Source organism: Paramormyrops kingsleyae, chromosome 7 (assembly GCF_048594095.1).
Source record: "Paramormyrops kingsleyae isolate MSU_618 chromosome 7, PKINGS_0.4, whole genome shotgun sequence".
In the NCBI taxonomy this organism is placed as follows: Eukaryota; Metazoa; Chordata; class Actinopteri; order Osteoglossiformes; family Mormyridae; genus Paramormyrops; species Paramormyrops kingsleyae.
Window position 1 is genome coordinate 3,197,724 of NC_132803.1, and position 28,000 is coordinate 3,225,723.

The 28,000-nt window shown below is 50.0% G+C and overlaps 1 protein-coding gene across 3 annotated transcripts in view; it reads left to right on the forward strand.

Annotated features, from left to right (window-relative positions):
• The first annotated feature begins 2,196 nt into the window (after nucleotides 1–2,196).
• Nucleotides 2,197–28,000, forward strand: part of LOC111861169 (zinc finger MIZ domain-containing protein 2-like) — a 32,015-nt gene continuing 6,211 nt past the window's right edge. Inside the window, exons 1-13 of one of the 3 annotated variants that reach the window (XM_023845547.2) lie at nucleotides 2,197–2,865; nucleotides 18,789–18,894; nucleotides 20,193–20,307; nucleotides 21,157–21,356; nucleotides 22,722–22,905; nucleotides 23,574–23,795; nucleotides 24,807–25,007; nucleotides 25,105–25,203; nucleotides 25,292–25,460; nucleotides 25,649–25,790; nucleotides 26,816–27,026; nucleotides 27,617–27,722; nucleotides 27,833–27,990. In XM_023845547.2, the coding sequence (XP_023701315.1) occupies nucleotides 18,845–18,894; nucleotides 20,193–20,307; nucleotides 21,157–21,356; nucleotides 22,722–22,905; nucleotides 23,574–23,795; nucleotides 24,807–25,007; nucleotides 25,105–25,203; nucleotides 25,292–25,460; nucleotides 25,649–25,790; nucleotides 26,816–27,026; nucleotides 27,617–27,722; nucleotides 27,833–27,990 (1,857 nt within the window). In that variant the 5' untranslated portion in view covers nucleotides 2,197–2,865; nucleotides 18,789–18,844. Of the gene's footprint in view, nucleotides 2,866–9,494; nucleotides 10,659–18,788; nucleotides 18,895–20,192; nucleotides 20,308–21,156; nucleotides 21,357–22,721; nucleotides 22,906–23,573; nucleotides 23,796–24,806; nucleotides 25,008–25,104; nucleotides 25,204–25,291; nucleotides 25,461–25,648; nucleotides 25,791–26,815; nucleotides 27,027–27,616; nucleotides 27,723–27,832; nucleotides 27,991–28,000 lie in introns of those variants that run through there. The other 2 variants (XM_072714091.1, XM_072714093.1) reach the window with 2 other exon arrangements.

Consider the following 28,000-nt stretch of genomic DNA (forward strand, 5'->3'; position numbering starts at 1 on the left):
CTTTCACTGAAGGTGATGAAAATACATTTTATTTATTTTTAAACCATCTTCACAGCCTTACACAATAAAATACTTTCTCGTTTTGTCTATTGTATGAGGCTGTGTAAATTGAAGTACACATTTTTACCTCAGAATCTTTTAATGTAAACTTTCAGTATCCAGCCAACCTTATAGAGACTTTTTAGATGTTTTTTTTTGTCTCATTACTGGACCTCTTGGGTCTCACTTGTACTGAATTCTATCAAATCCTAATATTTCTTTTTATTTAAACTTTAAACTTCACTAGAAATGTGTATGTCATGCACTTAGGATAGGCCAGAATGATAAAATGCTCCAGGTATGGAACTTCAGATACTGAACCGGAAATGTATTATTCAGCTCCCAGGACACGTTCACTCCATCTATTATGCAACACAATAGGTTGCACTGGAAACATTGTTGTGTGCTTTGAACCATTTCCATATATTTTCATATATTTTAAACTGTTTGCATAGTATCTGAAATAATTTTTATGGTAATGGTATATTAACCCCTTGCAACCGTGACCAGGATTGATGGATGGTACAAGAATCACCACAAACCCCAGGTGTTTTATGTGTGTGTGCATATGTGCACACGTGTGTGTGTGTGCGCGCGCACACGTGTGTGATCTGATCTTAAAAAAATGAAATGGGGGCATTTTTTGAACTTCCAAACCCACACTGCCTATCTTAGTGTCATGACGTGTACAGTGGCAAATTATAAAAGGCTTACATCACCGAAGAGAAATGTGTTATCAGTACGGTGGCTACCTGATGGTAATAGGCAGACATGGATACGCACTGACATGGTAATAAAAGTCCGTTCCATGTCATTTTTTGGAACCTATACACTTTGAAACCCCACCATGACTTGTACATATTCGTCAGAAAGGTGAATGCATATCATAATATCGTAACTATGATGTTTAAAGTGAACACAACATTTCAGAATTAACATGCTGAACAATTTTAAAAACCCACTTAGTTATCTGAAGGATTTTGTGCTCATCAGTGAATGTTTTAAAAGCTTATATTACCTTGTACTTCATATTTAGTTCATAGGTGCCCGTTTAACATTGTGTGTGAGTGACATAAGTGTAACTGTCAGTGATAAACACCAATAACTAAAGTTACAGCTATAGATTTCTCTTGTGTATGTTCTGTTCTGTCAATCTTTGCCACTCATCTAGCATTTTTTTTTTTTAAATAGAATGGTGTGTTTCTCCTGGAGTATACAGGGTGTGGTTGGGCCTGACCTTCTATGACCTTGCTTTCCAGCTATTCAGTACACCAGTCTGCTCTCAATTTTACATGCTTCCCCCATCTCCCCACATCACTGGGCAGACGCCCAGAACAGGACACGCCGTCCAGGCACATTTCTCAGTTCTGGCCGAGATTCATATAACTGGCTAAGACCTTTTCTTGGACAGAACGTCCAAACTATGTTCTGAAGTTCCTTTAGTAAAAAGAAAAAAAAAAACAAACCAGAATGGATTACTTATTTTCAGCATTCAAAATAAACTTTATGGGCATTACCAAGACAAAACCTTGTGATGAACTTAAGATTTGTCATTTTTAATCAAAATTGCCGTTTTCACAATTACAATATTGTTATGTTATAATACGTAGAGAGACAATCTATTAATATTTAATTACTTTAAGGAATAAAAAAACATTCAGGACATCATAAAAATGAAAATTCTAAAACAAATGTTATGATACACATATTTTGCAATATATTAGGACATTTTTATTCTAATTTAGTTTGCTTAATACAAATAGCGCCCTCTGTATATTAGTATGTGTTTTACTGTCAATACTACAGAATAATATATACATATCAAACTAATAAAAATAAATATTGCCAAAACAATCTAACTGCCGACTACTATGCCTTATATTAATCATCAGTGACAACCGTAATTAAATATCAGATTACAAGCATCATGAAAGTTTCACGGCAATGCTCAAAAAACGGTATTTTAGTATATAAATCGTCTTATCCAGGACTCATACGATGCTAGATCGTCTCAGCGACGCCACTGTCACAATGCAAAAAGCCAAAATGGCGTAAGTATTCTGTGATCTCATCAGTACTACTCGCAAGCAAACACTACGGATGGCACAACATATTTCTTGTTTGTAACTCCTACAATAGTTGATCTGCTATTCTGGTCTGAGGGCAGGGAGAAGTCAGTCAGGAAGGCAATGAGGGGGAGAGAAACATGAAAAAAAACTGCTTTTTCCCCCCGACGGAGAAGCTCCATCCTCATGATCTCATGAATAAATTATAGCAGGCCATTGTGCAATAGAGGGAGGTATGCAGCGAAGCCCGAACAAACACGGCTGAGTTGCACGGAGTGTAGCATTTACAGCAGCAGCGTGATCGGGGGGGGGCTGTCCTCACTTTCCGTATTGTACTCATGCACCTTCAGAGAAGGAACTACCCCCCAGCCGGGTCCGCCTAGACATCGCGGACACATCCTTACTGTGTTTTACCACGTTTTCCGCACAGGCACGTTGTACATACCGGAGTATGGAGAATACAACTTAGCAAAGCGAAACGGCAAAAAAAAAAAAAAAACTACTGGATTAACTCGCTAGTTGAGCAGACAGCACGGACAAGCTAAGCTAGCTCGCCGGCTAGTACGCTACACCTGAAGGAAAGAGATCAAGAAAGAAAGAGACTAAGCGAGCTTGTAAAGTTAGAGACGATCTCCCCCCGTGGTCGTGGTTTTGTAAAGAAGAGGGCTGCGCATCAGCTTTTTGAGAAGGATCTTGGTGGATTTCTGCTGTTGGACCTGGAGATTAAAGCACATCAACCTCGGGCAGTTTTGAGTCGAAGGTAAGCACGATGGCTAATAGATCCTCCACACTTTACCTATTCATCTGACATGGTGAACTCAACCTTTACATCGTTTGCGTTTTGCTGCATTTCTCGGCGTGTGTGCAGAGTGTGGTGGTGCTCGGTCCCCAACACGTGTGATTTAACGAAATCGGACACTAATTAACCTTCCCTAGCCCAGTTAGCTCGGCGATTTAATAATGGCCGATGTGCGCTCTTCAGTGTCAAGGAAATGTGGCTAACGAACGGATCACCGCACGCACAATCCGCCAGTTTAATCGAGGCAAAAAGATCAATTCGCAGGATACTTTAGACTTAGATACAGCAAATGATGTACAAAATGTCTCCCATTGTTATTCCGTTGCGGACACGCGTTTAGTGCCACCGTGCCGGATACACTGTACCTGGCATGTAGCTACTAATGCACTGTTATAATCTATCGCACATGTCCAGCTTCGATGCCCCGTACCATAGTGTCTGTTAATCCATTGCAAAAACAAAAACATGATTTTGCTTATTTGTTTCCTTTCTTTTTTTGCAGTCACTACCGGTCATGCGCTTGCTTTGCTGCTGCATAGCTAGCGACGTTTAAACCGAGGTGTTGAGACTTAGCCTACTGGGGCAGATTTAATGGTTTTTTTTTTCTTAAAATAATTAAATTCCCGGAGTGTTTCTTGGGTTTTGCCGGCGATGGTTAATCTACGTTTAAAAACCATGTTGGCGTGCTACTGTGGCACCGTATTTCCCATAGTTAACAGCTCGTCTACCTCTGGTCACCCCTACAGCACTGCAGTGTATTGTTTGAATTACGCACCCTGCCCCAAGTTTTTCTTTTATCTCATTAAATACTGTGTTTTAACCAGCTTGGCATAACATTGCAGATCTACCCGGTTTGAGTGTCTTCCACAATATGACACGATTTATTTTATATTTTTTGCAGTGCAGCTGCATTTGCGTTTGTATATGGAAATATAATTTACATGTTAATGGACGTCTGTCACGTCGATTTGCTGTGTGTATTAACGTTTACTGACGATGTACGTGGGGTATCGTAGCATTTTCAAAGTGTACATCTCGTAGTCTTTTTTGCGTTGAATGGCTGCCTTGGTTGCAGATTTTGTGTAAAAGATGGTCATAGTAAGGTCTTAGAGTATTAATTTTCTTTCCTTGTCAGTAAAGGTAGTTGGTGTATATTTCATGGTGGTGGAAGCTGACTGAAATTTTAATAGTCATAGTTATTGTTAACTTGGGTGTTGGAATGCTTCAATTATAAATGTATGACAAACAGCATACACATCGTAGAAACACACTACAGGAAGAAGGGTAGCGTTAGGACTGTGGACATACCCTTGGCCCGAACAATTTCAGTTGACCGGTCTTCCTTTGAATGTCAGCCTTGCCAGATAGCCTGCTTAACGGTATATTAAAAGGTCGCTCTGGAGTTTCACTGAAGATCCCCAGAATGGGAACGGTCTTCAGACTTATCGGTGTCTGGAGTTTGACCTGACGGGAGGGACTGGCCCCCACCGGGCAAACACACGAACCTGCTTGTGGGGAGCAGGTTTCAGGGAAGCTTTGAAACGACAGATTGTGTCGTCATCAGAAACCTCTATTAGTGGCAGAAAGGCTGTAGATGTCTCATTTGGTTTAAGGCTGCAGTGTGTGGTTGGGTGTAATAAGCTTTGCCTCTTCAGGAGATGACTGGTCATGACCCCCCCCCCTTGATAATTGGACAAGTGAATGAAAAGATTTTTAGTTACCTGGATGTAATACATACACCAGTTTTTAAGCTCAATTATGAAATGAAGTCTCTCCAAAGCGGTTATATTGTGTTTTAAATAACTAGAGGAGTTATTTCAAGACCTATTCTCCCGAGTTGGGTGCTTACATTCATTCAGAAAATGCAGAAATGGGCCAAACTGGCTGTTAATCGCAAGACGTATCATCATCCTGTTTATTGGAACAATTTCCTTCCCACGGCTGTGTTGCCCTTTCAACAATGTGACCTCACAGAGACAGCAAGGATACCTCACAGAGACAGCAAGGATACCTCACAGAGACAGCAAGGATACCTCACAGAGACAGCAAGGATACCTCACAGAGACAGCAATGTGACCTCACAGAGACAGCAATGTGACCTCACAGAGACAGCAATGTGACCTCACAGAGACAGCAAGGATACCTCACAGAGACAGCAAGGATACCTCACAGAGACAGCAAGGATACCTCACAGAGACAGCAATCACGGAATCCTCAAACCCCCATTCACGCCTCCGTCAACATCCATGGTGGGTTATGTCACATTGGTGCTAGACATCGATTATTATTATTATTATTATTATTTTTGTTGTAGCAGTATGCTTAAAGAGGAGGTGCAATTTCCCCTGTTTGCCGTCCCAATGATACGTGGGTGTGCTGAATATCTAAAGTGTGAGCAGAGCTTACCTGTCGTTTAAGACCACCAGGTCTGAAGTCTCCTACATCAGCTTTGGGTATGCATACCTGGTGTAATTAGGATAGAGAAACATAGTTTTCTGCCATTTTTTTTGTTTTGGCAGATTCCAAGTTTAAAAATAAAGAATTTTTCATATCCATGGCCTTTTCTGCTGTTTTTTGACCTCAGTTGGGCGAGGACTTTTTCCCGGTGACCTCAGAGCTGGATTTTGCTGTTGAAATTCGGCGTCTTTAGGGATGTCGGAAGCTCTGGATGGCAGCGGCACCCAGAGAGCACGGCGCAGTCTGGCGCATCGGCCCGTGGGCTGGAGCAGAGTGACGTCGCTGGGTCGCGGTGACTTGGCTGACTCATCAGTTCATGAGTTGTAGTTTCCATAAATGGTTTATCGGTGTCGTGTTCGCTGCTTCGTGGAGCGCTGCCGATTTGTCATCGCGTCACTTTAGACTAAGGAAGGTTCGGCAAATTTATGGCTTTATCTGCGTGCTATTAGATAGCAGGGAGAAGCAGTGTGATTCTGTCAATACAGATGATGACTGTCCCCCCCCCCCCTGCAGCCGCCACAGCTGATCCATCCCAACAATGTTCGGCTTGGGTTGCCATGCCATGTTACCTAAGCCACCCATATTTTCTGAGATTCCCTCCCCCCCATCCAAGAGGTATCAAGAGGAGTATTTCTCCAGAGGGGGTTGAGGGATCCCTGATGACATGCTGAAAGTCAAGACTGGCACATTCTGAAATTACTGTATAGTCATTAAAGAATCTGGTAACTTGATGTCGGCCGGGCAGCAGCTCTTGGGTTTGTGTTTCCTTTGCCCATGCTATGCATGACGTAGTAGAGAGCCAAGGAGGGGGTTTCATGAGCTGGTATTGGGCACCTCACAGGGAGTAAGCCAGGCCGAGTAAACGCCACACTGTTTAGGTCATCCTTCGTGATTCTCGTTCTGACATGGGGGCGGCATGTGGCGCATGGGCCCAGGTTGTCTAATTTGGCTTTATGAAGCAGTAGTGTGGAGGAAGATCATCAGATGGTGTTTTCATAATCCACCCGGGCTACAGCTGAGCCCCCCCCCCCCCCCACCACCACCTCTCCCGCCAAGCCGCTTCGCGCAGAACAGATGGAGGTGTAGATGGCTGTCTTATTGGCAAGTCCGTGGCCATTATTGGACTTCATGGGGTTGGGGGGGGGGTGCATCAAACTGCAGGCCCAGGCCAGTGCTGTCCCTTTGTGTGCCCCCCTTCCCCCTGGACTTTTGTAGCTCACCAGCGTGGGATTGGCAGGAGATCCGCACCCCAGTTGGCACTTGCGTGCGATGGGTGGTGTTACAGCCAATGCGGACATAGGCATTCTGTACCCCCCCCCCCCCCCCATCTAAGGATACTCTGTCGTCTAGCGAAACGTAGCTGGGGCAGCCGGCATGATGCAGGGTGAGGGGAGGCTGTGTGGAGGCTGTGTGGAGGCTGTGTGGAGGCTGTGTGGAGGCTGTGTGGAGGCTGTGTGGAGGCTGTGTGGAGGCTGTGGAGCTGAGCCTTCCATCTCCATTCATAAGCACTGTGTGATCTAGACCTTTCAGTAGGCCAACAGATGCACGCAATGTCTGTCTTGATTGCCAGTTACTTTCAGGGTTCTTTCGGGGTGAGCACCTTTCTTGCGTTTACACTGGGGAATGTGTGGTACTGCAGTCCAGTCATGAGACAGCAAGATGAGACTGGAAGTCTGTTGGCTGTCCAGACCCCATAGCAGGCTATGATGGTAGTGGTGTGGACAGCAACTGAGATTACAGACTACAATTCCCAGAATTCCTGTGGTGTGCTTGGACAACACCTAGCCCAAAAAGCTTCAGGAAATACCAAACTGTATAAATAAATGAGGGGGGGTTACTGTTTACGCTGCCTGCAAATAGAGGGCTTTGGTTAATATGTCATTTTGCATTGTTATCTCACTGTAGACACTGTAATTCCTGAGCGGTTCCTCATTGCTGTTGTGTAAGGTCACAAATCTTTTTAGGCTGTTGTGATGTGGGGCATTATTGTGCCCATACGGTCGTGAAGTAGTGATTGAGGAATGAAGAGGAATTGGAAGCGGGATGAAATGTCATTGTCGGGTAATGGGGACCTGGATCAAAAAGCTGCTGGCCCCTCGGGAGCTACGGCAAGGGAGGAGATCCTGGGGCTGGCAGGTCAGGAGAAGAGGGTCGGCGCCAGACTAGTGCGAGGCCCAATTAGCCGCTCTCCTGGGTTCAAAGCACAGCGGCTGCGGATTGATGGGGTCCGTCGCAGCTTTTATCTGCGCTGGGCTGCACGGGTGGTGCCGGGCCATGCGCACTAATTGTTCCTGGGTGTAAATGTGCCTCTAGGTTGTCTGTGAAGTATGTCTAGCTTGGGCACTGGATGGGGTTTGGCTCTGATATCTCCACAGCGGGTGGAGAAGAGCTTCCCCTTATTGAAGTTTCACGTCACTATGTGTCGAGAGCTGATTGGATGAGAGAGAGTGAACGCAACCCCCCCCGCCCCATAATTATCCAGTCTCAGTAGCTTTATGCTGCCTTTACAAAGCTACAGACATCATGATGTGGTGGGAATCCAACTGGTTGTGCTAGGTTCTCTTCAGAAACAGTGAGGACTGAACCCATGTGAGGACTGAACGCATTTCCTTTGTTACAACGTTTTTCAGTCGTTTAAAAGCATTTTTTCTTACTCTGTTACAAAGAAATGGACCAGGACCAAACAGATCAAGTTGATTGTGAACAGGATAAAAATTATTCATGAAAGAGACTGGATAGAGGTGTCATCATCATCTTTTATTTTTAGCCATAGTAGGTGCTGGTTAGATTCCTGTAGTGCCCCATGGTGGAATCATGGTACCAATAATATGGCTGAAATTGTCTGTGCTATGTTCTAACTACAAGTAAGGAAATTCTTCTTCACCCTTGGTCCCCTGTGGCTTTTACCCCACATCATCATGATGATACCTGTACCTACATGCTACATATGTGAAAGCTTGCAAATCCCTTCTATTGATGCTCCTGTTTTTTTCACACGTGTGTGTGGGAGAGTGAGAGAGATAGTATCAGCATTTATCTTCTTTCAGGCCACCTCATCCCTCCAGATTCTTCCTCTCCATTACTGCTGACCAGGTCCATGCACACAAACCTTCAAGTCAAATGTCTTTTGCAGTCCTTACCTTCAGTCCTCAGTTATCACCGGATCTTTCTAAAGCTGCCTTTTTAGCTATAGTTTGTCCTTGAAGATCTGTGTTTCTTTGCAAGGTTCTCCTTTATGTAAACACGGTGTCTAAGTTCCTGATGATAAGTGGATGAATGAACTCCATTGTCAATGGCTATTAGGAATTATTTGACTATTCGGTTTCTGTGGTGCTCCAAACTTGTCTGCGCGATGAACCACGTGCGGTAAGTGTGGCAGGTTTTCGTATTGTGTGTTTCTAGGTTTCCATTTCAATCCTTGGCTTCTGGGGGTTGATACAGTGGTCTTGCAACATTGTCAGGTCGCTACATCCGTGGCATGTTTCACACGGTGCTGGCGGGTTATTACAGCGCTGTGATCTGGCTGTGATGGCGAGCGGTTGCCGTGGAGAGCCGTCTGGGCGGCGCACGTGAGGATATAAATGGTATGCAAATCTGTCTGTCTGCTGTTCGCTGGCCGCCTCGTCGGGAGGCCAGCGGTGAGTCAGAGGAGGGGGGAGGCGGGACTCCCACGCGACACAGAGCCCCCCGACGGCGGCTGTGACGCACGTTGGCGGGCCTGACGTCCGATGACCGACACACGCACGCACGCACAGGGTGGGTTTGCGTTTGTAAATACGCACCTTCCTGGAGGTCATCAGGTTGTGGTGTGTGCACGCGCTCACGGTGAGGCGATCGGGAGCAAGGTTTTCCCGTCCCACGGCACCGATTTATCGCAGGTATTTCTGCACACCTTTACAAGTGAGCGGCCATCTGGCCTCAAAGACCTCATTCACGGCTGCCCTCATATCAAGCGGCTTCCTATCTCTGTCTGGGTCTTGCTGGTTTCTGTCCTCCGAGTTGGCCCTGCTCGGCCGCACGACTCTGTGAATGACTCCGTGTGACATGATCAAAGGGTTTTCCGGGGGCCTGCTGAAACTGGGGGGGGGGGGGGTGGGTGGGTTCTCCTCCATTTCCTGCCAGGGGCAGCTGTGTTTGGCCTGACATGACCTCTGGTGGCCATCTTATCCCGCAATTAGATTAGCCAGATAAACGCCTCTGTGCTCTCGAGGGTCAGGCCGGCTCACCTGCTGAAAGTGTCTTGTGCTCAAGGCTCGAGCGCGTTTCTGTGACAATGAGCCGCTGCTCATTGTGCCTTTACAGAAAGAACTACTACTAGGTCAGCAGTGTAGACAGTTTTTTTTTAAGGGGGACTGCTGGGAAAGGGTAATTGGGGAATAATACTGTGATCTGTCTGGGTTACCTTAAGCAGTCATGGGGAAGAAGTGTTCTTGAGTATGAATGAGTGGCACTGCTCTACTTCCCAAGGTAGGAATGTGTAAGTGTGTTAAATACCTCCAGTGAAATTCAACAATGCATCAAACGCGACATTCACGTCTAAGTACTCTAAAGAAACTCACATCTGCATCTGCAAGTGGCCTGAGTTGATGTGGCCCAACCGTGTTACTATAACAACCGGCGACTAACAACAAAAAAAATGCCAAGGAATCTCTGATTGCATGGAAGTGGAGAGAGTCCTGCTGCTGCTGCTAGCATTGTCTACTTCCTCCTGATGGGGGCGCTGTCCTGCCCCTCAGCACAGCCTGTGCCGCTCCCCTGGGTCCCACTTGTTTGAGTTCCAGTGAAACCCTTTCTTTGACTTTCCAGTTAAGACAATAGGGGCCCCTCCCCGCCAGCGCAGTACAGGGGTCAGGAGGTGGCCCCTCTGGAAGAGAGAACTCCCGAGTCACAGTGAATGTGCAGCTTCCCCTCTCTGAGTTCTCATCCGGCTGCTCCTCCTCTTTGCCGCCTTCAGGGCCATTTGTGCGGCGCTACGTCACCCTCGCCCGCCTTGCCAGCCACCACATGCGTGACGCGGCGGGGCTGTCCGACTTCCCCCGGCCGCTCCCGCAAACCCACTCAGTCTGTCAGCCAGCCGGCCTCCGCTTTGGCTCTAGACTGTCCGGCTGTCGAGGCGGCCCGTCACACCACACCGGCTCTGACACTTCAGCGGGTAGCCGAGTCGTTAAAGACCTACATTAGCTGCTGCTGTGGATGGTGGACACCTGGTGCTGTCTGTGAGGAAGCACTCCAATCCCCTCGCTTTCGGTCTGCTTATGTCAAGGGCCGAGTCCTTCAGTCGTGCACTAGTCAAGTAGGTAAGTTAATAATGAATTATCCTCCTAGTGAGTAAGGTGTGTGTAAGGTCTCTATGTGTTAAAGGGGACACTTTTAAAGAAAAAATAAGGTATCCAGTAATTAGGAGCCTTACCTAGGAGCAGCCAAGGTTTGGGGGGGGGTGGAATCCGTGGTTTGTGGTGGCATTTGTGTTAGTGCTCAGTTGTAATGCTATGGGGGGGGGGTAGTGATAAATGAACAGCCTGTTTTGGCTTCCCAAAATAAAATATGCGGGTTAACACTCATCTTTTGCACATCAATTAATTATCTGCAAGCAGTTGTGTTTGTGAGCAATTGATTTGAGTAATTATGAGTAATTGTGATGTAGCAGTGCTAGCTCATACTCGCTTGTGGCATAAAAGAGGGTTATTGTCAGCTGGATATATCAGTAAATATATATTTTTTTATTTTGAACCTTAAGAGTCAGTGGTGTAAATGAAATTGAGTGTTAATTTAGTATTTAAATGTGTCATATTACTATTTTTTTACCTGCATAGAGCCACTGTCATTCATTGTGCCTTTATCCAGCTACATGGATAATGGTTGTTCTTTTTGAATTCATTTCCATTGACCTTTGACTTTCTGATCAGGGCTGGTTAATGGTCTGTCTGCATTTCTGTAGAGGAGTTAGTTGTTATTTTCAGTTTGGGTTTCTGAAGCTTTGTGGTTTCATGGGTTTGATTATGAAGGGTCTGTGTGCGCATGCCAAGTGTGTGTGTGTGTGTGTGTGTGTGTGTGTTCTTCCATGCCTGTGTGTTATTGTTGACCTTGCTCACACCGTTGACTGGGCCTAGGTGAATGGGGAGGCTTTGCTGAGCTGGTACCTGGATCAGACATGGATTCTCCAGCAGTATGGTAGCTGTGTGTTGGCAAATTTTTGTGAAAGAAGGCTCACTGTCCCTGACAGGCTCGTGCCGTGGGGTCTCGATCTCTCACCAGGGTTTTTTACATGTTATTTTTAAATGTGTGATTGACACCTTCTGACTTCCAGCCTCGTTGAGGCCTTAGGTTTGGACCAGCACTGGGCTTGGAGCAGCGGTTACCAGCAATGATCTGCCAAGGCTCCCTTTTCAGTGTGGTCGCGACAAACTGGTTATCTGTCACTTTTAACCTTAGGTGGGCCTCCCAATGTGTATTAACTATACACAAGTATGTTTCAAATTCTGAAGAGAGGAACAGTCTGTTTATGTTAACGTCTGATACAAATTTGAAAAGTTTGTAAAATAGATTTACAGGTGATTGGAGGAGCGTGCCCACCAGCCTTGCCAGGAAGGGAAAGTCTGTATGCCACGAATGTGTTAGCTTGACTGAGATTGTAGCCTGTTGTATAAAAGCAAATTGTTCGGAAAATGCCACACTGTCTAAACATATTGCACTTTAAAAATCTCGTAAATTGTTTCCTGTTTGGCGGTATGTTTATTTCCTGATAAATGTAATTTCTGTACCTTTCTTAAAGCACTCCAGTAAAATAGAAAAAAAAGTTAGCACGTACTAAGCTCGCACCGTACTTTTGATATTTTGGGAATAGCGCTGTGTTTTTGTTTGGCGAATTTTATCTTAATAAATAGCATTGCTTACCATAAAAAAAAAAAAAGCACAGTATGGCGTACAGTATGACTGCATCGCATATGAAAAAATAGATGCTGCCCAAGTCTACCAGTTACTTGATTCGATGATCTGCTTCAGCAGTGTGTTTTTATTATTATTTAATACGTTCTTTCGTTAACGCAGTGGCTTAGTGGGTAGCGCTGCTCTTGAGGGTGAAATCACACTTCTGCTTTGTAGATTCTGGATTCGGCATGTTCTCCCCATGTCGTGCAAGCTTTCTCCCGGTGATTCCGTTTTCCTCCCGCAGTTCAAAGGCACGCAGTCACACTAATCACCATCCCTGTCTTTCCCGTAGCCTGTGGTTTTGTCTATGCGTGACTGTTCACCCTGTGATGGACTGGCGTCCCCCGCATAATTTGGGATGGACTGTAAGTGTTTAGAGGAATCGTTGGATTTCAGTTTTTAAACATTTTTCATTTACACACCTATATTACGAACAGGGTTCGAGCGCCAAGTACCCAGAATTCCCCCGGAGCAGCCTTCTCTTCCACTGCTCTTTGTTCGATGACCGTTGGTTGACTCACAAGGTTAACAGGTTAACACCACCGGAAGCCTTAGTTTTCCGTTTAACAGTCGGTTTTGTACATGCACGCTGTTGGTTCCCCTCTAGATGTTGTTCTAGGCACGTGTGCCTTTATGTAAATAGACAAACAACTAATTTATATATATATATATATAAACTCAGTTATAGCTGTAAATGGACCGGTCTTTGTTGTTGAACTGGAATTTCTCCTAAGGGCTTCTAAAGTTAAATGGCTGTTTTCTAGGCAGTGGTATAACACAGATACCTACCTGCAGCTGCGTTGGTTTTCTCAATATACTCCAGCTTTCGCTAGATGTTCTGCTGCTGTTTCCCCCCCCCACCACCCCTTCCCTTGGCTGTTGTGCGAATGTCGCGGAGTGGCTGTGTGCCACACATTGTCAGGCTCATTGGGCTAAATGAGCAGAGAAGCAGGGAACCGTCACGTGTTATGAGTAACAGACCGGTTTCTGTGAGATTTTGTCTTCCTCACAGACACCCATTGGTTAACTGCCCGTTAACCCTTCTCAGCTCTCGGTTTGTGTCCAGGCTACATTGGCGTGACAAGTGCTCACTTGAATAGACACGATTAGTCACGTCGAGGAAGCAGGAAGGCCTTCGCCCGGGTGAGTCTCTGCCCGTCTCGGTTGGGTGTCTGGCGTGCGGAGATGGGACATGCAGTCCCCGCAGTGTGCATCATGTGACTCTGGGTGTTTCCCGGAAAGGAGGTATGAAGCCAGAGTCGGGATTCCCGACGGCATCGATGCTTGGGAATGACCTCACCCAGTGGTCACGTTGAGAACGTGATGACGCCGTTTGCTGTGGCATGAGCCTTGATGTGCGTGAGGCAGCCGTGCAAAATAAGTAGACATTTGGTTTTTGCAAGCGACTGTGTTGGCTGACCAGGGCATATAGCCATAGCCATGCTCAGGAATGTGCTATCAGAGAGGCAACCCCCCCCCCCTCCCAGCTTTCCATGCAACCCCCCCATCTAAAATTCTCTGTTCCTCAATGGACTCTCAGGGTGGGTGGGGGAAGGGTGGGACAAGCCTGTTCCTCATTAGACCCAGCAGGCTTGGGGGGGTGGTTAGACTGGGGAGGGGGGGGGGGGACATGTTTGACGACTAGTCTGTGTGTGAGCCCGAGGCCTGCTCCATCATCTTCGTCTGGGGGGGGCGGGTTCTGCGGCGGGGACTTTGCCCCCAGGGGGATTGGTTCTGTGGGGGAGGGGGGCACTCACCTGGGAGCCAGGCACTTCAGGCCACATTTGGGGAGGGGACACCTTTAAAATGGAGGAGGAGGGGTGCAGGGGGAATTTTGTGTCTTGGACGGGGGGGGCATTGGGATTAACATGGGTTGTAGGTTCTGGTCTCGGCAGGTTGGCCGCAGTGTGGGGACCCCCCCCCCTCAGTTGGGAATGTTCCTCCAGCCTCCGCGGAATGTTCTGTACCAGCCATGTTTCTCGCAGCCTGTCCTCAATGGCGGCCATTTTACTGGCATTTTGAACTTTTTTTTCCCTCTCAGAGCAGCCTCTGTGTATGTGCGCTGGACGGCGGTGGGGGGGGGGGGGGACACTCAGACTTCCGAAATCCCCGGGTACTTTGTCCCCCCCAGTCCGAAGCTCTTTTCTCTCCGGTGCAGTGAGGTGGGGGGTGGGTATGAGGGGGGATCAGTGGAGCAACCGGGGTAGCAAGAGGCAACGCGGCATGTGGACCCAGCACATGGGGGGGGGGGGGGGGGAGCCGAAGCTACAGAGGGCAGCGCAGGGAGGGAACAGCGTGTTCTGTTCATTCCCAGCTGAGAACAGTCTGTGCCTAGAGCCGTCGGGGAGAGGGACAGGGAAGAGGAGAGGAAGGAGACGCGGAGAGAAGGAGAGGGTGGGACAGGAGGGAGGAGGGGGGGGAGAATGAGGGAGGGAGAGGAGAAAGGAGGAGTGAAAGGGAAATGGGGAGGGGCAGAGAAGGAGAGAGGGAAAGAAAGGGAGGGAGGGAGAAGAGAAAGCAAAGGAGAGGGAGAGAGACGAGGACAGGAAGGAGACGGGGAAAAAGGAAGAGTTGGAGAGAGGGGGAGAGAATAAGGGAGGGTATGAGAGAGGATGAGTGAGGGAGACTGGGAGAACGAGAGAATGAGAGTGAGGGAGAGGAGAAAGAGGAGGAGAGAGAGAATGAGGGAGGGAGAGAGGGAAATGGGGACAGAGGGAAAGAAAAGGAGAGGAGGAGGAAGAGAGGGATTCTGCTAGGGCTGTTTTTATGGACAATCGTGCTCTTTATAAATTATAGTCGGGGGGGGGCGTGCCAAGGCCTGCCCACTTCTGCAGTGTCTCTCTCTCTCTCTCTCTCTCTCTCTCTCTCTGCTTACTGTTACTACTACAACTAATAATAATAATAATAATAATAATAATAATAAGTCGGAAGTTGATCTGGCTGCTGCTTTTCCCCATGCATTCTGCAGGATTCCCTCCTGCGCTGATTCTGCTTAAGTGCTTCACTTAAGAGCCCTACAGGAAACCCTCATCTGGGACTGGGGCCTCTGTCACGTGCTTGTGTCCTTAACAACCATGCCACCTGCTGCCCGCCCCCACACACACAAACACACACACACACACACACACACACGTAAGTGTCTGTGTGTTTGTATTAACTGCATTGTGGGGACTGTTAGAGCTGGGTAGGGGTTATTCCCATAGAATTACTCCCATAGGAATGAATGGAGAGAGTCCCCATAAAGATATGAATACGTGGAGTGTGTGCGCGTGTGTGTCTGTGTGCGTGGGTTCCTCTGCAGAGCTACTTCGCTAATTAGCTAGCTGGCAGTTCCTCCTGCATGGGAGGGGGGGCAGCTGTGGTATTCCGGTAATGTCACCGTAGGTGTGTGACTTTACATTTTTTCTCCACACTGAGGTGCGACTAGATGCACATTTCAGTTGCAGATGTCTGTGGTGTCACTGTACAGTGATAAGAACCGTTAATTTTCCTGTGGCTGTGGTGGCGAGCTTTGTGTATCTCTAAACGCTGCTTGTTTAACAGACATCACCTCGTTATCAGTCTGTTCTTGAAGTTCTTCTTGGGGGGGGGGGGTGATGGTCCAACAGCAACGTCACTTGTAGGATTTAAACCCACAACCTTCAGTGCAGCCCTTCCTTTTGCTGGGTGGAGACAGTACTGTGCTGCTGTGTTACGGGAACATGTTTGTGTGTGTGTGTGTGTTTGGGGGGGGGGGTGTCATGTATATATGACATTGTGGTGACTACTTCTTATTTTGACTACCTGTTATTTTGATGCTGTGGGGACCCCCCAAGGGGAAACTCAATTTTTTTAAAACCTGTGACGGTAATCAAAAACTAATAATGGGAAAAGTTTTGTATTTTGTTTGGTTACTTATGGTTAAGGTTAGGGCTGGGTAGGGGTTAAGGTTGTCATAGTTACTTATGGTTAAGGTTAGGGCAGGGTAGGTCGCCATTGCTGGGATTTTTTCTCATAGAATACAATGGAGAGTCCCCACAAAGATGAGAATACAAACGCGTGTGAGTATGTGTGAGTCCGTGTGTGAGTATGTGTGAGTCCGTGTGTGAGTATGTGAGAGTGCGTGTGTGAGTATGTGAGAGTGCGTGTGTGAGTATGTGAGAGTGCGTGTGTGAGTATGTGAGAGTGCGTGTGTGAGTATGTGAGAGAGTGCGCGCGTGAGTGTGTGAGTGAGTGCGCGCGTGAGTGTGTGAGTGAGTGCGCGCGTGAGTGTGTGAGTGAGTGCGCGCGTGAGTGTGTGAGTGAGTGCGCGCGTGAGTGTGTGAGTGAGTGCGCGCGTGAGTGTGTGAGTGAGTGCGCGCGTGAGTATGTGAGAGTGCGCGCGTGAGTGTGTGAGTGAGTGCGCGCGTGAGTGTGTGAGTGAGTGCGCGCGTGAGTGTGTGAGTGAGTGCGCGCGTGAGTGTGTGAGTGAGTGCGCGCGTGAGTGTGTGAGTGAGTGCGCGCGTGAGTGTGTGAGTGAGTGCGCGCGTGAGTGTGTGAGTGAGTGCGCGCGTGAGTGTGTGAGAGTCCGTGTGTGTGTGTTAAAGAAATCTGATGCGGTGTGAAGTGGCCTGGGGACATTACCTCTGCGTCTGTCACATGACCTCCAAACGTCATGTAATGAACTCAGCGATATTCCTGCATCTTTCACAAACAGTCCCAATGAGCTGCCAAGAGGGGGCGCCGATGCCCTCACCATGGTGGCCGTGTTGGCTCATCTGTGACCGTTAAGTGCCCCCCCCCTCCCCGTCTGTCTTTATCATCTCACTCTCAGCTTGTAATTGCACCCCCTGTCCCCCCCCCCCCATTATCCTTGTAGGTGTCCTTCTCTCCCGGCTCCTTTCTCTGCCTCCCTTCCCCTCCTCTCCCACCCCCCCGATTTTCTCCTCCTTTTAAGCTGCAGGCTGGCTGACCCAAATCTGTGCAGGGAGAGGAAGAACGGGGGCGGGGGCGGGGAGGGGGGGTGGGCGTTGGGATGAAAGGCAGCCATGTTGGTGACAAATTAGCTGTCATTTAATGGGATTCATCCTGAAGATTGTGCGCTTCTGTCTGTGCGTGAGAGAGTCACTAACAATGGTGGGAAGAGTCTGCTGAATGTGGAGAGCCAGAGAGGGAGCGGCTGGCCGTCGGCTGTGTTAGCACCCCCCCCCCCCCCCCCCAGGCTGGCCGTCGGCTGTGTTAGCCCCCCTAGGCTAGCCGTCGGCTGTGTTAGCCCCCCCCCCCAGGCTGGCCGTCGGCTGTGTTAGCACCCCCCCCCCCCCCCCAGGCTGGACGTCGGCTGTGTTAGCACCCCCGCCCCCCCAGGCTGGCCGTTGGCTGTGTTATCCCTCCCCCCCCCCCAGGCTGGCCGTCGGCTGTGTTAGCCCTCCCCCCCCCAGGCTGGCCGTCGGCTGTGTTGGCCAGCCTGGGGGGGGGGGGGCTATCAGCTGTGTTAGGCCCCCCCCCCCCAGACTGGCCACACCTGAGCATTTCCTTATGGTGCCGTCTGCCAGTCGCTCCTGTTGCGTTTGCTAAAGGCTGCTGCTTCTCCTCGGGGCCCTTCCTGCATCCCCTCCCCCCCTAAGCACACAGCAGGAGGGCGGGGTCGTCTTTGCTACCCTCTGACCCTGGTGTGTGTGGTCTGCTTGCTTTGGAGGGGGGGGGTTGCTGCCTGTAGATCACAGAAACATTGCAGTGACATGACTTCTGATGGCTATTTACGATGCTACATCTATACTCCCAATTGGGCCTCTCCTCAGAAGCGAGCCTATGGCAGTGGGGCTTGTTTTACTGTAAATCTCACCATGACTACACCATAGAAGAGGAGCTGTGTGTGTGCGGAGCTGTGTGATTTTGCGCGGGCATCTATACAGTCACCCCCGCCTGGCTTGGGTCCTTCCCTGAACAATGCATCATCTCGATTCCACCACTTCCTGTCTGTTCATTTTCCACTCCGTCATGGCCGACGATTCACTGTTTACTCACTGTCCCTCTCCAGATGCAATAGGGGTGAAAACGTCTGTTAAAAATGCCCCTTATTTCTTAGTCTAAAGTTTATTTTGTGTTGTTTTTTCCTCTGTCCCTCTCCCTCGGCTGGCCTGGTTCCTGCGAGGCCGTTGCAGTATGCTGCCTGTTTGTGCTGCAGTCCGCCTGCACTGGACTCTTTAATGACCTTTTCCTCCGGTATCTCTGCCTGACCTCTTTCCGCGTGCATCTGCTTCCTGCCCCCTCCATCCCTGCCCCCGCTGCTCTTTTCTGGGAAGCTGGGCTGCAACTCTAAGCTGCCCGACCCTGACAATGTGCCGTCCTTCCTGAGATGTAGGGGGGGGGGGCAGCGGGTTTATAACTGGACCTGCCATGTGATGTCCCCTAATTCTAAACCCCGCCTCTGGACATCACTGATTGGCTGCCTGAAATGTGTGTTTTTTTATTTATTTATTTATTTACTCGTGCACCACTCTGCTAGTGGGTAACTTCGGTGTCTGACCCCCTCCCCCCCCCAGGCTGCCTGCTGGGTTGAGGAGTTTTGGGGGTCCCTGCTGACACCCACACCCCTCCGATGAACCCCATCAACTCCATGAAACCCGTCCTGCCTCCGACGCCACACAGGTGAGTGCCCCCCGCCTTCCTATACACACGGGGCCCGTACGCGCGGGCACGTACGCGCGGGCAAAGGTGTTTCCCTAATTAGATTACAATGTCTCCTTTTAGTTAACCAACCACTTCATCCACATGGCTCGCATAATTTCCACCTCTGAGCCGATTAAGATAACAGGATATTTATAGCTGCGTTTGGAAAGAATTTGCCGGAAGAAATGGGCTTGGGGCATGGGGTGGGTTGGGGTGGGGGTTGGGGGGTGAATAGCAGTTGGGTGATCAGGATGTCCTGTTATACCGAGGTGTCTGCCTTGAGTCACTGCTCGTAGACTAGCTGTATATAAGTTACTTCGTATAAATGCAGATGGGGTGGTGTGTGGCCCCCCCCCCCCGGCAGGGGACATGACTGACGGCAGCACGACAGGAAGTGAAAAGGCGACTCGGTGGGGTGACACTTTCACACTCCCACACACTTAGAGGTCGCTTTCACCCTGACCCTGTGTGAACTGTGCTCCGCCCCCCTGCCCCCCGCCTCCCTGCCCCCACACCTCTCCTCCTCCCTCTGTCTGCCCCTGCTGCTGCCGGCCTGACCCCCGCAGGGGTGACCGGGTCACCGCGCAGGGAGACCCGTCTGTCTGAAGTTAGGCCTTCCCCCCGTTTGAGGAGGAGCTGCCTTGTCCGCACGCTGCCTCGGTTCCTAGCATTCGCCTCTTCCCATGCCACTTCCTGTGGGTGGCGCCTCGATGCCCGGCCTCTGTCTCCCCTGGGCAGGGCTCTGCAGCCTCTGGTGTCGGTGGTCCATCGCTGAGCTCCTGGGATTCTCGGGGCCTGTTTGTGTGGTGGCTGAGCTAATTATGGGGAAAAACTAGTACAGACTTGCTTCATGCAGCTGAAGTCGCACAGAAAATCGTTGGAGTGCCCACACACACACACACACACACACACACACACACACTCTGCCGGAGGTTGGCCCAACCCCTCTCGCCTGTCTCCAAGTGACAGTGGTGTCTCCATGGAAACAGCAGAGAGCCGAGGTTTGGTATTTGCCTGACGCTGACACTTGCAGTCACACTGACTGGCCTCCGGGCGGACCCTTGTGCACAGGTAGAACACAAAGGAAGATGTGCAGCCCCCCCCCCCCTTCCAAACCTGTCCCTATGGTTTAAAGGGTCATAAATATCTTCCTTTTGGGACAGCTTGAAACGGAGCACTCTGTGGGAGGGAAGAGATTATAGCCAGTACTAATAAACGTGGATCCCATTCACAAAAAGGCGCCGTCAGATCATGTGTGCATGTGTGTCTATCCACAGCGACGGCTCCTTCCCGTATGACCCTGTCTCCTGGCAGCAAGGCACCAATCAACCGGCAGGTTCCCTCTCCGTGGTAACAACTGTGTGGGGGGTGACCAATCCTTCGCCCAGCCAGGTAAGGCCGGTTGGACCGCTCTCCCGAGAGTGCATAAATCATCCCGGTTTCCCATTGGGCCGCCTATGGACCAATCACAGGTCCCAGTCTGAAAGGAAGGATTGGTCTTATTAGCATGATCGCATGAACGGTTTCCATGATTAGGGTTTGTATTTAAACAGCATTCTCACATGCTGCCGAAGTCGATATGTTACGCGACAGGAGCCTTTTCTCCTCTTATTTCCCGCTGAAATGCTCTTTGATAGGTCAGTCAAACGAGAAACCAGCAGCCCGCAGTAAATGAACAGAAACTCTTTTGTTATAATTAGCATTTAATCATCTCAAAGTACCGATTGTCATGATAGCTCGTCTGAAAGGGACGACTGCGCAAATGAGCTGTTATATAAAAACAAACGCTGAGTTGTGACTCTCTGATCATTAGCAAGGAGATGCTGGACAGCGTGTGCACCTGTGTTTAATCACTGCCTATACCGCCGTTTGTTTTTTTTTTTTGACAGGGATGGTTTCCGCGGCGCCGTTTAAGTAACCTTTCCCGCTTGTTTCTAACACTACGATAAACTCTGTTAAACAATGATAAACACGAAGGCTCTTTGTGTACCAGATGGGTTTGGCCTCGTTAGCTATCCAAACGAGCGGCCTGAATGTCCATAATGCCACTCGTGTTGTTTTTACTTGTCAAACAGAATTAAGGCCATTAGCCGGCGCCTCTGTGAGCTGCTAAAGGTGAATCCTCACCCTCCCAGTTTCTCTGTAGCCGTGTCGGGGGGGGGGTCACTGGGCAGGGGTGGCCTCCGCTACCTTCTCTGTGCCCACACCTGCCACATTCCCATCATGCCCTCCTTCCCACAGGTCTTGGGTGCTCCCATGGGCCCCGGCGGAAACTCTGCAGGTGGCCACATGATGTCGGGCGGCGGGGCTGGCATGAGCTCGCCGCCGTTCATGGGGCAGCAGGGCTACCCCGAGGCCAGCAAGGGCTACATGCAGCAGGCGCTGTACGGCCGCTCCGGGGGGGGCTACCCGGCGGGGCCTGGGCCTGGATATGGCGGCAGGTGAGGCAGAGCTTCCGCGACGTCAAATCTCCCGCAAAGCACCATCTATCCTCCTCCTATCCGCTTGACTTTCCCAGCAATATAAATCGCAAGGCTGGGGTACACTAGCCCCTTCCCCAAACACATGCTACTCAAGTTCTATGTATTCCTGGGTGTTTTCGCTGATTGTGTGTCTGCGGACCCAAACCCGCCTCCCGCGTGTCCCCATTGCCTGACGTCATGCCCACAGACAGCTGTCACTGCTGGGCTTTCGCGTCTCCCACTCCCGTCTGAGTCACCTCCTGCCCCCCCAGTCCCCCCAGCCCCCGGCAGCTCCGCAGTCACGCTCTTCACTGGGCACCAGCTGCATTTGTTTGCATACTAGCAAATCCTCTGAAAGGCCCTGCTTGCCGTTTTGCACGTCTGGCTGATGCTGGGTTGGGCTGCTGCTAGCGAGGTGGATCAGAGCATGCAGCCATGGCGCTGTTATAACCCATAACGCATGCAGCCATGGCGCTGTTATAACCCATAACGCATGCAGCCATGGCGCTGTTATAACCCATAACGCATGCAGCCATGGCGCTGTTATAACCCATAACGCATGCAGCCATGGCGCTGTTATAACCCATAACGCATGCAGCCATGGCGCTGTTATAACCCATAACGCATGCAGCCATGACGCTGTTATAACCCATAACGCATGCAGCCATGGCGCTGTTATAACCCATAACGCATGCAGCCATGGCGCTGTTATAACCCATAACGCATGCAGCCATGGCGCTGTTATAACCCATAACGCATGCAGCCATGGCGCTGTTATAACCCATAACGCATGCAGCCATGACGCTGTTATAACCCATAACGCATGCAGCCATGGCGCTGTTATAACCCATAACGCATGCAGCCATGGCGCTGTTATAACCCATAACGCATGCAGCCATGACGCTGTTATAACCCATAACGCATGCAGCCATGGCGCTGTTATAACCCATAACGCATGCAGCCATGGCGCTGTTATAACCCATAACGCATGCAGCCATGGCGCTGTTATAACCCATAATGCAGCTTGAACACAAACGGAGGCCAAACCAGCTGTAACGCTTGCTGATGCTCTGCTATCCTTGTGTCCTTATGGAAGAATCTCTTCAGCTCTGTTGGAAAAACACACTGAATATGGGGTGAAGGCTTTAAACCCACTGTGGCTGGGATTACTATGGGCTGCCATTCACAGCCTGATTGCTGAACCGGCTTCTCATTGGTCGCATTATTGATTGACAGCACGTGATAATCCCGCCTACTGGCTTTAAGTGGCTCATTGCGCCAGTATCTATGAATCATTATTTATAACTGGGGGTTTGCTAACCAGTGCCTGTCTGTTTTTGTCAGCTACCCTAACAGCGGTGGGGGCTCCATGGGGATGCCCCCCCACGGCGTGCGCCCGCCAACCGACTTCACACAGGCCGCCGCCGCCGCCGCAGTGGCTGCGGCCGCTGCCACAGCAACAGCAACGGCCACGGCCACAGTAGCAGCCATACAGGAGAAGCAGAACCACGAGCTGAATTACGGGCCGGTGAGATGCGGGGCCGCACGCTCTTTATTAGCTAAGGAGAGTTACCCACGCCCGTGGCGGCCGCGTCGTTGCGGGCGTGCTGGTGGCTGAGGAGGTGGCACTCTGACAGACAAGGTGGAGACTGACCCACACAATGCACTGCTCCCCCTGCTGGCTACACAGGGAACAACTCGGCAAGATCTCAGCTTGTCTCTGTCAGAGATGGTTTCAGTTACAATATAAGGAAGTGACATTCATTAAGGAACACCTCACACAAGCGGTTTAAAGCCGGGTGTATTAGGTAAATGGGGTTTGGTTCCCCCTGGGTGGCTGCCAACACTTTGTAATAATCAACACTGAACCTTGTGCTTGGAAATGTTGAGGATCCCTGGTTTAAAGAATAATATCTCAATTGTGTGCCAGGGAGTGCGTTGTGTTTGTACACAGGCTGTACGTGAGCTTGTAACTGGAAGGTTGTGGGTTCAAATCCCAGGACAGGTTCTACTATGAACAGAACTCCATGTGTGTAAATGGGACAGAAACTGTCACCCTGGATGAACGCATCAGGCAGGCTAAGCTACATGTAAAATGTGGACGTTGGTGCCATTGGGGCCGGTTACCGGCGGGAGGGGGGGGTCCGTCTCCCACACAGCCTCCTCTGTCTCAATCACTTTATCTCGGTCTTCCAGATGGGTGGTGGCGCCTCCTACAACAGCCAGTTCCTGCCTCACGCAGGGCCCCGGGGCCCGCCTCCTATGGCCCCCGGCGGCATGGTCCCCTCCCGAGCCCCGTCCATGGGACCCATGTACAGCGGGCAGGGCCAGAGGATGCAGCAGCACCCGGGCTACCCCGGCGCTCAGCCGGGACCCCCCCGGCCACAGCACGGCATGAAGCGCCCCTACAGCTCCGAGGTCAGCCTCCGCCCGGCCTGGAAGCGACCCCCATCTGCACGTCACACATCCCATTTGGTCCAGTTTAGAACATAATCACACACTGGCTTTGGGTCCATTGGGTGACACAGTAGATCGTGACCTGGGGACTGGGTCATACTTACTGTGGTCGTGTGCAGGGATGCGGGGCGTGTGGCTGAGATGGCGTCATTTTTGTCACCCAAGTGGGGTGGGCTGTCTGCCTTGGGAGACCTTGCGCAAGGCTGCATACCACCCAAAAAAAACAGTGACATTCAGTGACACAAGCATGTCTAGGGGAGAAGTAGCAGAAAGTTAGAAGGGAGATCGGATCAAATATTGTGTTACAAACACCTTCTCTACCCTCTGTGATCAGAATGATAATGAATATGGGTAACAGATATGAAGAATGCTTTACTGCGAAAGTCCAGAGATCCTTGTTACAGGATTATAAAGATGCTTAGATCACTATAAACTAAACTAAAACACGTTTGTACTGTAATGCCAGATATTCCTGTCTATGTTCTTGCATCAGCTATTTTCGAAAGCAGTATTTCTAGTTTTCATCGTACTTAATGCTAACGTCAATAACCCTACCTTGCGTACTGTACATAAAAAGTACACATTTAGTACAAAAATTCTTGTCTTTAACGTAACACCCATACACTTCATAAGCATGACTTTTACATGCGGTTTTGCTCTTCAGCGCCATCCCAAGCCTACATGCCTCCCTGATACGTTGACATAAGAAGTACAAATATGCAGGATCGCGGATGGTCCACCGGCAGTATGAACCAGGCCCAATGTCTCAGCCATATGATTAGGGTTAGGGTTAGGGTTAGGGTTAGGGTTAGGGTTCTGGCTCAGAATGGCTTACTGGCAGTGCCTACTTCTAAATCATAAAGCACACTGTGCAGTCCTGTGGTTCCGTTATGGTTAATGTTCGCATTGCTGCCGTGGTCGTGACTCTGGACCGTGCGAGCTGTCGCCTGCTCACTCCTGCCTCTCCTCCAGGCGCAGGGCTTCCCTGGGCAGCAGTACGGCCCTGGCGTGGGAGCCGCGGGGCCCTACCCTAACCAGGCCATGCAGTACCATGGCCCCGGGTCGCAGCGCTCCGCCGCCTCGCCCTCCTATGCCGGCCACAGGATGCCCCTGCAGCAAGGCAACATGGGCCAGTACCCCCCAGGACCAGGAAACCCAGGACAGTACTACAAGGTAGAAGACCATCACCCGCCTTAGACGCTTCACCCACAGGGAGAATTAGCTAAACAGAACTGTCGAATTTGATTGTGATGCCAATTTTTTTTTCCAGACGGAGTTCAACGGGCAGGGAAACTCCCTGTCAGCCCTGACGGCGGGTGGTGCAGGGGGGGGCGGCTACAATACTTTCAATCAGCCTGCCGTCAATGGAGTGAGTCTCCGTGTCACTATCTGCACAATTACCAAGGATTTCCCTGGTTGGTCTGGTCCAAATCTCACCTGCCCCCCCTCGTTCGCAGCCGGGCCGAGCGATGCCAGGGTATCCAAGTTCGCCGCTCCCCGGGAACCCCACCCCACCTATGACGCCAGGCAGCTCCATGCCCCCCTACATGTCTCCCGGCCAAGACGTCAAATCCCCATTCCTCCCTGACGTCAAGCCCAACATGAACACTCTGCCGCCCCCTACAGGTACTCACTCATGTTTACAGACACATGGGTCAATTTGATATACCAGGGATATATGGGGATCTTACAACTTTAAAAAGGATATTAATCAGAATTTTTGTGCACTTTGATTTAATTTAAAAGTGATTTGTCAAAGAGCACTTCATGGGATTGGTGCTAATCCACCGTATTCCACATCTTCCCCAACACAGGGAACCCTAGTGACGACCTGCGGCTGACCTTTCCCGTGCGGGACGGTGTGGTTCTGGAGCCGTTCCGCCTGGAGCACAACCTAGCCGTCAGCAACCACGTCTTCCAGCTGCGGGACTCCGTCTACAAGACGCTCATGTTGAGGTGAAGGCAGCCGCCGTCGCCGGCAGCGGAAAGGGCCTCCTTGTGCGCGTGCGGAATGCTGTTATGTGTACAAGAAAATGAGCATTTTGTATTTTGCTTCATGGAATGTGGATCCTGGCGCTTCTCGATGTTCATTTCACAGTCAGCTTAAGATAGCTTGAGAGAGTCAAGCGAAAACCTTGGCTTATACAGGAATAAAGACAGTCGGGCTTGTCAGTGGCTGATCTTGAAGTACACAAATGATATTGTCCTTGGAACTGAGACAGAAATTTTATTTATTTGTTGTTGGGAATAAATTATGGTCGCTTTTCCACTGCTACCAAGAACTGAGCCGTACCGCAAAGAGACGGTTTTCCATTGTAAATTTTGGAAGCTGTACCTGCTCTGCTTGCATCACCACCATATAATTGGTCGAAGTGGATTATCTGCAGGAATTAGGGCATATTCTATATATTATTCATTATTATTCATTATTGCACATTGCAGTGTATTGATGCATTACCAATAACCTGGAACTTGGAAATTTCCTACCTCCTACTTACAAATGTACTACAATACGGTTGAACAGAATATACGAATTCTTGTATTCCTTAGTCAAATATGCTAATGCTAATTCTACTAGCATTTGACGCTAACAATTTTCATAGACATGCTAATGAAAATTAGCACACATTGAATCATGATGTACACCGTGTGGACGGTATATATGCATCTCTTTGATTTTATATCACTGTCGCTCTCAAACCCAGCAGCGCCTTTGCCGAGCTGATCTTTCTGCAGTGGAAAACTGAAGCGAGCTGGAATTGTGCTGTAACTAATGTCTCTTGGGGGTGCGGCTTGAGTACAGCCTGCTTTCCCGTGGAACTAGAATTTCCAGGAAGTAAAATGTTAATGGGTGTACGGCAGGTCAAATACAAAATTTGAATCCATGTAGTTCACCTTGGGCACAGGCTTAATCTAAAAAAAGAATATTAATAATAATAATAATAATAATAATTTAATCTACCCTGCACATTCACCCATAGGCCCGACCTGGAGCTGCAGTTCAAATGCTACCATCACGAGGACCGGCAGATGAACACCAACTGGCCGGCCTCGGTGCAGGTCAGCGTCAACGCCACGCCCCTGACCATCGAGCGCGGCGACAACAAGACGTCCCACAAGCCCCTGTACCTGAAGCACGTGTGCCAGCCGGGCCGGAACACCATCCAGATCACGGTCACCGCCTGCTGCTGCGTACGTGTTCCCCCCCCCCCCCCCCCCCCCCCCTCCGTCGTCCGTCGGGGGTCCTTAACTACATCTGACGGTCTGTCATTTTTCGCCTTTTTCTCTCCTCACCTTCACCAAAAGGTCGCGGATTTTGGCACTAAATCGGCTCTTCTCTGAAGTCGCCCCCCCGCTTATGAATGTCCCCCCCCTTCACCCTCTGCTACCATGCAGATTAAGGAGTGAAGTTTACGGGAGACTGAGCGTTTCATTATTTTGTTCAAAACAAAATCCTGTTCTGATAACAAAAAAAAGGCAAATTATAGCACTAATACAGCGTGATTATTTTTTATTTCTGTCTGTGCCGACTCTCCCTGGCCTGAGACTTGGGTCGTTTCCCTTGCGTGTTTAGTCATGGACTGATTTCTGTAAAATATTGACTCAACCTGATCAACCATAACCTTGATTGTTCAGAAAATCCAACTCCATGCTGAGAATCGGCCCACTGAACCAGTTTGTTTAGCTGGAATCGGGATCCTGTGGCGTCAGCCGCAGTACGGACCCTTCCCAATAGGGCGGCGCTCTCAGCTGATGTGTGTCCATGTGCCCCTCTCTTGCAGTCGCACCTGTTCGTGCTGCAGCTGGTGCACAGGCCGTCTGTTCGCTCTGTCCTGCAGGGCCTCATGAAGAAACGGCTGCTACCGGCTGAGCACTGCGTCACCAAGAGTGAGTGCCCCCCCCCCCCCCCCCCCCCCCCCCCCCCCCGCCTCAGTACTGGCCCGGGCGGCAGTGTCTGAGCTGCACTGACATGTGTCCCCCTCGCTGTCCCTTCCCAGTAAAGAGGAACTTCAGCAGCGGCACCATCCCCGGCACCCCTGGCCTCAATGGGGAGGATGGGGTGGAGCAGACAGCCATCAAGGTGTCCCTCAAGTGTCCCATCACCTTCCGGCGCATCCAGCTGCCGGCTCGCGGCCATGACTGCAGACACATACAGGTGGGCAGCG